At 35.6% G+C, this 11,318-nt stretch overlaps 2 protein-coding genes across 2 annotated transcripts; one reads left to right on the top strand and one right to left on the bottom strand.

Annotated features, from left to right (window-relative positions):
* Positions 1–736: 736 nt before the first annotated feature.
* Positions 737–6,691, bottom strand: LOC108228087 (pentatricopeptide repeat-containing protein At1g80270, mitochondrial-like). Its single transcript, XM_017403570.2, has 3 exons — positions 6,534–6,691; positions 5,346–5,934; positions 737–2,215 (listed from the first exon to the last, which is right to left on the bottom strand). Exons 1-3 carry the CDS (start codon positions 6,566–6,568, stop codon positions 974–976), a joined length of 1,866 nt encoding a protein of 621 aa, XP_017259059.1. The 5' UTR covers positions 6,569–6,691; the 3' UTR covers positions 737–973.
* Positions 6,692–10,186: 3,495 nt separating this feature from the next.
* Positions 10,187–10,924, top strand: LOC135147277 (protein MAIN-LIKE 1-like). The gene has a single exon (XM_064080195.1). It carries the CDS (start codon positions 10,187–10,189, stop codon positions 10,922–10,924), a length of 738 nt encoding a protein of 245 aa, XP_063936265.1.
* Positions 10,925–11,318: the final 394 nt, after the last annotated feature.

Here is an 11,318-nt window from a genome sequence, read left to right as displayed (position 1 = left end):
TCCAACCATTCATCCATAAGCAAAAAATATTCGATGAGCTATATTAGTTGAATGATTATACATAATTATTAATAACCCCGTGGAGTACATATCTTCACCTTAAACAAAAAAATTACATGATAATAATAGCTAAAAATTATAGCTAACCATTTTACTTACCACCTTTGGAAATGCTCTTAGCTACTGCTCCTTAAATACTAAAGCCATGCTCCAGATATAATAAATATTAATATAATTATTTAGAACTTTTTCTTATTTACGGAAAAACTTAAGGGGTCGTTTGGTTCGAGGAGTGGTATCGGGTTGGAATGAGGAATCGGGTTAAGCTGATATGAGTTTGAGGTATCATATCTGATATCATGTGTTTGGTTGAGTGTTGGAATCAATATATATAATTTTTATAAAAAATAAGTTATTAATATATATTAATTAAAAATATTAATAAAATTATTATTGTCATATATTTTTGCATCATTGATTTAATTTTGTATCAAATATTAATATTTCATTACTTAGAGAGAGGGGAAAAAAATAAAAAATGAATATAGCTCATACCCCCATCTCATACCCACCTCCCCACTTGGGTATCAAAAACCCATACCTTGGGGGTTTAAGGTATGGGTTTCAGATTTTGTTTTTCTCAACCAAACACCAGGTATGGGTTTGGAATGAACAAACCCCATACCTCATTCCAGAAACCCACGAACCAAACGACCCCTAAGTTGCAGTCACCACGAAACAAACCTCAGATAGATAATGTGATAATTCATAGGGCAAACATAATGGGAAGGGGGAGTCTAAACCTGCCAGAGTACATTTCATAATATTTAAAGCATCAGGCTTACTAATAAATGCAGAAAGATGGCACTTGACCAGACGTAAGTTGCTTAAACTGATAATTTATGATTAGTAACAGGAAGCGTCCAAGCAGATCAGGCAAAGATGCAAGCTTCCACTTGTCAGCTGATGGTCATCAATCCAATAAATCGGATGCCGCAGTTTTCTTGAATGGGTCTACCTGTTTCAACATTTCAACCAATTGATAGTTTGGAAAAATATTATCAGCCTTCATTCTCTGGTTCATTCCATAGGCCGGAGACTTGCCAATTACATAGGCTTTCACAAGTACTTGGAATTGTCGTGTCCTGGCTGCATAACCAGCTTGTTGCATTCTGTAGAATATCTTTTCTGCATTATGTACATCACCCTTCTTGGAATACTGTTCCATGATTGTAATAAATGAATTAAACATGGGCTTCATCTGTTTTTGCTGAGTAACCTTCTGCAAAATTGCGTCAGCTTTTTCTACCTCACCAGCTTCCACATGAAGTCTAACGAGTGCATCACAAGTCTGTGGACCAATACGACAGCCACCTTCTGCCATTCTTTTCACCAGATCTATTCCCTCAGCCAACATCTTATGATCTGCGTATACTTTCAATAGAGTAGAATAGACCTTCGGAGAGGGTCGTTTCCACCTAGCATTCATCTTCTCTAATACTTCCTCTGCTTCTTTAATTTTGTTTAATTTTCCCCAAGCTTCAATAGCAGACAGACACTCAATAATATTGGCATCGGATTCACAGATTTCCCAAATCCTAGACACTTCATCTGCATTTCCAAGCAATCCATACAGTAACAGCAAATACCTGCAAGCAGGACGGTTCTCACATGCATCACCACCTTCCATCTCTTTCAAAATAGCTTTAGCTTTATCTTTGAACTTAGCAGAGATGTAATGCGTTGCCATTATATTACGCGTTTCATCATTAGGCTCTACGCCCTCTTCTTTCATGGTCTCAACAATTTGATCCATTCCTGTTATATCTTTGGACTGGCCTTTGGTGTCTATCAATAAATTGTAAGTGAAGATATTGGGTTTGACATTATCTTTCTCCATCTGAATTAACAGATCAGCTATTTTCTTTCTATCAGTCCTCTTATATAACAAGAGCAACTGATTGTAAGCAAAGGCTGTGATGGGAAACTCCAAGCTCTTCATTTTGTTGAACACTTCATTTGCCTTCCTTATGTTTTGGGGTGTAACACAATTAGCCAATAATGTTCGATATACAACTTCTCCTCTGTAAGCCTTGGGTATCTTTTCGATGAATTTTTCTGCTTTTTCAAGACCCTGTACCTTGGCAATCATATCAACGCGAGAAGCATAATCTCTTTCAGACCATTCATGGTGATCTGCTGACCATTCTAACATCTGCCAAACCATACAACAGAGCGTCAATTATCTTATCACCTCCCACCCAATTCTTACATTGGGGTTGGGCAAGTAGGTTATAAAAAATTTATAAAGTAGTGTGAAAGAGTAAGAAAAGTGAATAAAGTGGTGGGACCATTTAATATTTAAATAACAAACTGGGAAAGGTGGATGAAAGTAGCGGGTGAGATTAGTATTTATGTAATAAAAGTTTAACTACTTTTAGAAAGTTTTGAAATGTAACGAATTGAGAGGAACATCCCAAAAAAGTAAAGAGTAAAGAAATGAATGTGACGGAGGGAGTATCATTTTGTGATGCTTTGATTGTTTGATCTTTTATTTTAACCATCTGCTCTATATAGATGAAATCTACAACAGGTCGCTGCAAATAATACCTGTAGGAAAAGGTAAGTATCAAATAACCTTAATGGTTTCTCAAATTCATCTGGTTAATAATAACACCAAACGAGCCAGGTAAATTACAAAAAAAACAAAAAGAACAAACTGCCAGTAACATAATATACCATATAACATCTATCTTATGATTTAAGCTAAGCCTTACACGTAATATCTCGGTCACTGGTACCTAAATGTTGTGCTTCTACCAATGTAGTGAAATGGTAGATTGAAGGTGACTAAGAAATTTGTAATAAGTTACTCTTCCAGCCAATAAATGCCATGATACTTGCGTTTTCTTGCACTTGAAAACAAATTATTAGCATTTTATATATGGCCAACAATATTCTGTTTTTAAAGATGTAAGGCTTGTGTACATTTTACCCTCTGCAGATCCTGTCCTACGAGCAGATACACTGTATTTGTTTGATTTGTTATGTGGAAAAATATAAAGAAGACATATAATTTATATTTGTCTTAAGAGTAGGGCTGAGCAAACGGTCGGTTCGGTCGAAAACCGAACCGAACCGAAATAACCGAAAACCGAACTTTCATTTTTTTAGAAACCGAACCGAACCGTAATTGTCTTTCAAATCGAACCGAACCGAACCGAAAATACTTCGGTTTTTACGGTTCGGTTCGGTTAAAACCGAACTTTATATTAAAAAAAAAAAACTTCAGCTAAAATAAAAAGAATACATAAAAAAGATAAAATTAAACTGGTTCATAGTAACACCCATCAAAAAGTTCTACATAAACTTTCACAGTAGCCATTAAGCCATACACATTAGCAATTAAACAAACCCACTGAACCGATGTATAAAAGATGTGAAGGGTGAATCACTGAAGCTTGAATCAGATGTTAAGGGTGAATAAAGCTTGAATCGGAACTCTGGAGAAGGCAGTGGAGGTAGTCGCAAGGCGCGGGTGGGTGGGTTTAGGGATTCAGGAGTAGGGGTGAACATAAACCCGTTCAACCCGCTAACCCAACCCAAACCAACCCTTTTTTAGGCCGATTAACCCGACCCGTTCAAAACCGAAAAATAAATGGGTTAATTTTTAAAAAACCCGATAAAGTTGGGTTGGGTCAGAGTTTTACAGATTTTAACCCTAACTAACCCAACCCAACCCGATTATATATATACGTGTGTGTATAATATTTACATATCTATCTTACATTCTTAAGTTTATCCCGATCAATCTTTAACCTAAATTTGATTTATCTAGGGTGTGTCTATACATTTACAATAATAATATGAATAATTTTAAATATCTCGATAACTATAAAATGTAAATGATGACTTTTGGAATTTGAACATGATTAATGATCTGTTAATGAACTGATGTACAACTTATAAATAAGAGTCCGTAACTGAGGGTGTATACAACAATTTCTTATTATTTCACCATTGTTCAAATGTTTCACTAATGTAATAGGCTTCTCTCTTCAATTAAAAAACTTACGCATCGACTAATATTAGTGAATGATTCATAGAAACTGAGTAACTATAAATATATGTATGCCGACTGTTACTAGCTATCGACGTGCGAGTGAGTATATTTTTTTTTTCCTATCCCGATGAATAACTAAATTTTTATTAATTATTATTTTCGCAAGTTTTTATTAACCCGCACTAATTGGGTTGGGTCGTTTTTTTCTAAAAACCCGTCCAACCCAACCCATGTTCACCCCTATTCAGGAGAGGAGATCGACTCAAGTAACTTAACATATTAGATATTACATACTTTACTACTTACTTATCTAGTATTTGATTATTATTATTAATATTATATATAAATATAATTTTGAAAAATATATAAAAAAAACTTCGGTTATTTCGGTTAAACCGAAATTATACTTTCAGAAACCGGACCGAACCGAACTTTTAGTTCGGTTAAAACCGAAAACCGAACTAACCGGAGTTTTAAAAAATTCCAAACCGAACCGAACCGAATTTCGACAGTTCGGTTCGGTTATTCCGGTTCGGTTCGGTTTTGCTCAGCCCTACTTAAGAGTACCAATATGTAAGAGTATAATCTTCAAGGAGGCAACAACTTATTATTACTTACTACGAAAAATAGGAGGATATATGATCACAGATTCACAACCACAAAATGTAAACCCCTACATGCTGCCTGGTATTATTTATCAAACCTAAGAAGTCCAATAAAATGCTTGGCACTGTAGTTAGAATGTTATTTTAGTGCTTATATATGAAAAGTTATGCTAGTCACCCAGAAAGAAAAATGCAACATCTAGAAACAATCACTTATACCACCTGATAATGAAAAAAAACAGCATAATCACTGCTGAGAAGCGATGTTACTAAACTAGACGTCAAGGAATGAACCAGAAAGGGCACAACTGACTACCAGTAACCTTCAATGAGCTGATCAGTCAAAGCAAATGAATGAACATCAAGTATCTCAAGGAAGTGATGCGCAATTCTACAGAAAGCCATATAAAACATAGATAGGAAGTTGCTAAAACTGTATGCCAAGTAGGCAAGTACAGACATTGTAGCACAGACATCTGTACACAAATGATTGTGATATAGACACCAAATGTATTCCAAATTTAAACTATGTATATTCATTTATCAGCTATTAACTCACACTACTTGCACGAAATATTGATTTTCATTATAATGCAACTTTAATAAATGTGAACATGGATAGAGCATAATAAAAGACCAAGTACAAACCATATGAAAATGTGAAAATGTAAACAAACCTGCAACGCTCTTCCAAACATCTTACGTCTTCGGAGACTTGAGTTCACCACCATTATATCTATTTTGTTAACCTCGTTTCCATCTTCAACCCACTTATCCAGCACACTCTTAATAGACAAGCCTGGAGCATTCAAAATAGCCCTCAGCAATCTATTGAAATGCCTTTTTGGTTCAACATTTTCCTTACTTACTTCAGCTGCAGTATCCGATAGTTCCAGCTCATTTTTAAGTCCTGATACTTCATCATCACTGTCCCCATCAGAAATCTCAGATTCAGATATCAATTCATTATCACTTCTGGCTTCAATTTCATTGGCACCAGCTGTCCTTTCAAGTTCAGAAAACCCATCCTCCAAATCATCTTCATCTTCACTGCTCTTCATGCCGGCATGTGATGAAAAGTAATGCCTCCCATTATAGAATTTAAATGACTCAGATTTGTTGTGATGATATCTCCTTGAAGGTACAAACTGATCAGACATTCCTGGTGCACACTCAGCTGATTCATTGTCATTCTTCAAGTAACAGCTTCCTGATTCCACTCTAGCACAGCCAGCTCGAAAGCTTCCTAGCCTTATTTCTCGGTACCTAACCACATGAAACAGTGCACATGGTAACAGTTGACAAATATAATATCTTAGCAGTAACAAAAACCTAATTATTGGGTAGTATGAACACTTCATTCATTTGTATAGAATGCGTCACTTTTAGTAACGCTTAACTTTACATTCAGATAAATAAATTATATCTGTAACAAAATTAATCTTTCCGATGTATCACAATAACCTGACCGGAAAACATAAGGATAGCCAGAGCATACACAACTAATTGCACCGAAACAGCAGTACTAGTTTACTGCCCGATATAACACAGCAAAAAATACCGAGTCTCCGCAATCCAAATTACAAAAAGATTGATTTGTTATTCTAGGATTCAATTTAAATTAAGATACAGAGGAGCCAGAAAGGGATGACATAACCGATTAAGTTATAATAACAGACTGAAGTTGTTGTATAAACTACAGGGCATTAATAAGGAACATGAATTGAAAACAATTTAAATTCACGCAGAGATAGAGATAAAAGAGTATGAACTAAAAAGTGAAGAAATGGTAGAATGAGAAAATAGAGAAATAACTGGGAAAAAAAAAGAAAATAGAGAAATAGATCTAGTGTAATGAGAGATACTTGAGAGGATTGGAAGCTCGACGGAGAGCCCACATGGTTGCTTTTGCCGGAGATTATGAAACCTTGACTACGGTGAGTGATGGAAAGATAGACTCGTAGTAGTGTAAAATGAACAGATGAGTAGCGAGTCTTTAAACCCTAGAAAAACCCCTATTTATTTGCCCTCCTAAAACTATCTCATAAGCCCACATTAAATGTAATATTTGGTGTTTTTACGGTTTTAACTTTTACTTTTACGCTTTATTCCAATTTTCTGATTTATCAAAAAAGTTTTGATTAAATTTAAAAAATACATTAATTTATTGATTTCACTTCAATTTAATCAATACTTGATTTATTCAAAAAAATATTGATAAATTTCTTATGAATTTTGAATCTATAGATCAACCGATTTGTGAGTTCTACATCTTTAGTTTCCTTAACTTTTATTTTTCAGTGTAAATTTTTTTATATTATATTTGTGTAGAGAATTAATAAAGAATTTTGAAAGAATTGCAATGTTTGATTTTTAATTTTAATTTACACAATAGTATGTAAAAATCTCGTGTTATTATAATTTTGAGAATTGAAAGTACAATACATATGTGAATATGAATTTTTTTTAATAACCTTAATTTTACTACTAGAAGATATTATTATTATGGCATCTATTTTTAAAAAGTTGTTTATTTATATTCGAGCTAAGTATCAAGTTGGTCACTGAAGCGAAGGCCATGCACCGCTTCTTTCATTGATCTTTTGGAGGTATCATCCTGATCATCAAAGTCGCATAAAATATCAAATAGATACCTTGAAAAATATGTCGGGCAAGTAAATATCTTTTTTTCATTAAGTTCTTCACATTTTTTTTCAACGCTATTATAATTAAATGAAAAGTGGTTAATTTTGGTATCTCAGATAATATATCTAGATTTTTAAACACATATTTACTATATATTGTTATTTAAATAAAATTAAATAATTGTAAAATTTAAAATAAATAATAAATGATTTTAAATAATTTAAAAAAAAATCTATATATATTATCTGAGATACCAGAATTAACCACTTTTCATTTGATTATAGCAGTGTTAGAAAAAAAATGTGAAGACCTTAATGAAAAAAAATATTTACTTGCCCGACACATTTTTCGAGGTATCAGTGATACATGGCCTTTGCTTCCGTGACCAACTTGATACTTAACCCATTTATATTCATCTAACTGATGAAGGCTGAGCACGATTGGATAGCCCAATGGATCCTCTGTTGTTCCGGGGCATCCGAGTTCGACTCTGACTCACCCCGAGAATTATATGAACAGATACTCGTGCAAGGCACGGGAGCTTTTTAATCAGGGATCTTTTTAAAAATACCCATCTGTAAAATTATTTTTTTAAAAATACTACCATCTTTTTCATTGTTTTTAATAATACCTTTTCATAAAAAAAATAATTCAAAAATACGATTTGCAACTTTTGCAACCTCATTTGCAACTTTGGGCGGCGCAGCCGTAAAAGTTGCAAATGAGGTTGCAAAAGTTGCAAATAAAAATGGAAAGTTGCAACTGTTGCAACTGCAATTGCAACTAGTTCAACTGAAAACTGTAAATTGCAAAAGTTGCAAATGAGGTTGCAAATGAAGTTGCAACTGCAGTTGCAACTTTTGCAACTGCAGTTTCAACTTCATTTGCAACCTCATTTGCAACTAAATGCAACTGAAAACTATATATAGTTGTAAATGAGGTTGCAAAAGTTGCAAATGAGGTTGCAACTGCAGTTGCAACTTTTGCAACTTCATTTGCAAGTTGCAACCTCAGTTGCAACTAAATAACTTTTGCAACTTCATTTGCAAGTTGCAACCTCAGTTGCAACTAAATGCAACTGAAAACTGTAAGTAACAACAGATGTATGGTGTGCCCCTGGCGGGGCCATTAGCTTACAATAGAATCAACTGAATGCAACCATATGCAACTGAATACAACCATATGCAACCATATATGCAATTACAAATCCTGATTTCAAGTTCCATATATATATATATATATCGATCCCGAAAATGAGGTCGAAAATGACATTTGAAAACTGGAACTTGAAATCAGGAATTCAGCTGCATATGAAGTTGCAAAAGAGGTTGCAACACGGCTGGCGCCGCCTGTAGTTGCAAATGAGGTTGCAAAAGTTGCAAACAGTATTTTTGATTTTTTTTTTATGAAAAGGTATTTTTAAAAATAATTCTGGAAGGTAGTATTTTTGAAAACAATAAAAGAAAAGGTAGGTAGTTTTGTAGATTTCCCTTTTAATTATTTATAAACTTTTTAAATATATTTTAAATGGTGTGAAAAAATTTAATTTATAAATAATATATTAAAATTGTATGTATCAAGCCAAAGTATTAAATTCTTTCTATCAAATTTTAAATTATTTTTAGTAAAATATGTGACGCCAACTCCTATTAGATTATATTTATAAATGTATTTTATATTAGAATTATTATAATGTGACTAAAATATTTTTTCAAAAATTTTTTATGGTTCGAGATTAAAATTGATAAACACAATTTGTTTTGAATTAAGAAGATGAATCATAAACATGCAATAAGATGGCAGAATTTGTTTTGGATTAAGAAAAAGTTTTTGTATTCGTCATAGGGTCCAGGTCCCCAGCAACCGGTTGCTGGGGGACCTTTAACCAACACACCCCTCGCGAGCCGTCCGATGGCGAGATCAACGGCCACGATTTAAAAACCGTCCAGCGCTTTTTTAGCGCTGGAAGTCTACCGTCCAGCGCTAAAAAACCGCTGGACGAGTGACTATTTTTTAGACGTCCAGCGCTAAAAAAGCGCTGGAAACACAGAGAACTATAAATCGATAGTCATTATTCAAAACTCATTACAAACGCCCCAACCAACCACAGCTGATATCAGAGCAACATCCGGCAACGAGATTCCTCACCCAAACGAACTGCTCACCCCCACGAGATTACAACACATCCAGCTTGATTATCAGGACTGTTTATCAGGACCCCCACGGGATCAGTCATATAAGAAAGGTAAACACACGATTGTCTGCAATGTGTTTGATGAAATGCCACAGTGAACAAATTGTTTGTAATTTAAGAACTGGGTTGATTAGTCGATTTATAGCATTCAATATAGTATTTGGGGATGAATGAGATGCACATTGTTGTTTAAAATTCTTTATTTATAGCCATGACAGCCAACTGCTTGCTGAAATCCTCTGTGTTAGTGCAAAATACACACATTATACTGAAATATAGTATTTAACACATTCAATATAGTATTTAACAAATTGCTGAATTTTTGTTGGCATCTTCTGACTGAAATTCAGTTTTCTGTTGCTGACTGGAATATATGTGATTGGTATATAGTCTATGTTGCTGACTGAAATTCAGTTTTCTGTGCTTGGTGAAATATGTGTAAAATTCTTTATTTTGCGAATGGTCTATGTTTGACTTGGGTAAATCAACTTACATTATACTGCTGTTTGATTATAGTATTTGTGGAATTTGCGAATGCTCTGTGTGTGTTGTTGAATCATATTTGGTATAGATGTTTATGTGATTAAGCGTTTTTGTGCAAGTCTTTCATTGATTAAGTCTTGTATGTCTGTGAACTTGAATACTTTGTAATCATACTTTTGTTTGGGAACTGCAGAGATGGAGGACATATTGCCTGGACCGAGCAGTCGGGTGGTTATCACTGACAATGCTTACCATGTCAGTGATGATGTATGGAGAGGTACAGATAGGGGGCCTCTAGAGTGCTTTGGTGCGAGCCGTCTACTTCATATTTGGGTTCTGTCTGAGGCACAGAAGGAGTTGTTGCACGCCGTGGGATTCGGACTGTTTGCTAACCAGGATGTGGGGGTACAGAATGACACGGCATTAGTCTCTGCACTCGTGGAGCGGTGGAGGCCTGAGACCAACACCTTCTTCATGCGCCAGGGTGAGATGACTATTACTCTGCAGGATGTGAGTTATATTTTGGGGCTGCCTATTCTTGGGCAAGCCTTGGGAGGGCCAGCCATACAGTGCCCGGCCTCGTGGTTTCGGAGATTTTGGTTCAAGGAACTGAGTGATGAAGATTATGAGGCTGGTTGGAATAAGTCAGGCATCAAGTTCACATGGCTTTATCAGAGATATGGACGGGCAGGTGTGGAGGGTGACCCTGAGCGGATTGCAATTCACACGCAGGCTTATCTTATGCTGGTTGTTGGGGCTGTTCTGTTCCCTACGAGGAGTAGGAGTGTTGTTCACCCGAGGTACATTGGGCTCCTTCGTGATATTTCACAGATTCATACGTACTCCTGGGGTTCTGGTGTCTTGGCATATCTGTATAGGGCTTTGGGGATGGCTGTCAGGAAAGTCGATGGTGAGGGGTTTCGTCCATGCTAATGAAACAAGTCGCTTGATACAACACCAAAACACTTCCCTCGCGAACCTCTCCCGTCGTGATCATTGGATGATCTTTGGTGTCATCACCAAGCGAAACTAGAATAGACTCGGACCCGTCATACAATCTAAACTTTGCAAGAAGAAACGGATTTGGCTTATCATCAAGATTGTCCGTTTGCAAATTATGTACGAACCCCTTCACATATGCGATACGAAATTGATCTTTTTGGAAACGTGTATCGCGGGGCCTCAAATTGCTTATCTCAGCAATTCGCTCGACATTGACAAGTTCACCTCCATCCCAAGGACGTAGCACAAAACGCCTGTCTCTGTCCAAAGCGTCCGCTCCCAAAAGCCTAATGTGAATGAAATACGGTGGCGGGCATCTCCTTGC

Source organism: Daucus carota, chromosome 6, assembly GCF_001625215.2.
Source record: "Daucus carota subsp. sativus chromosome 6, DH1 v3.0, whole genome shotgun sequence".
Classification (NCBI taxonomy): domain Eukaryota; kingdom Viridiplantae; phylum Streptophyta; class Magnoliopsida; order Apiales; family Apiaceae; genus Daucus; species Daucus carota.
The sequence above is the reverse complement of the archived record's forward strand: the minus strand, read 5'-3'. Positions and strand labels throughout refer to the sequence as shown.

Bases quoted from the DNA above. Each gene is read 5' to 3' on its own strand.
- LOC135147277 (XM_064080195.1), top strand. From the start codon at position 10,187: ATGGAGGACATATTGCCTGGACCGAGCAGTCGGGTGGTTATCACTGAC.
- LOC108228087 (XM_017403570.2), bottom strand. From the start codon at position 6,568: ATGTGGGCTCTCCGTCGAGCTTCCAATCCTCTCAA. The intron at 5,935-6,533 runs GTATCTCTCATT...TCATGTGGTTAG, and splicing joins CGAGCTTCCAATCCTCTCAA to GTACCGAGAAATAAGGCTAG. The intron at 2,216-5,345 runs GTTTGTTTACAT...ATGGTTTGGCAG, and splicing joins TGTTTGGAAGAGCGTTGCAG to ATGTTAGAATGGTCAGCAGA.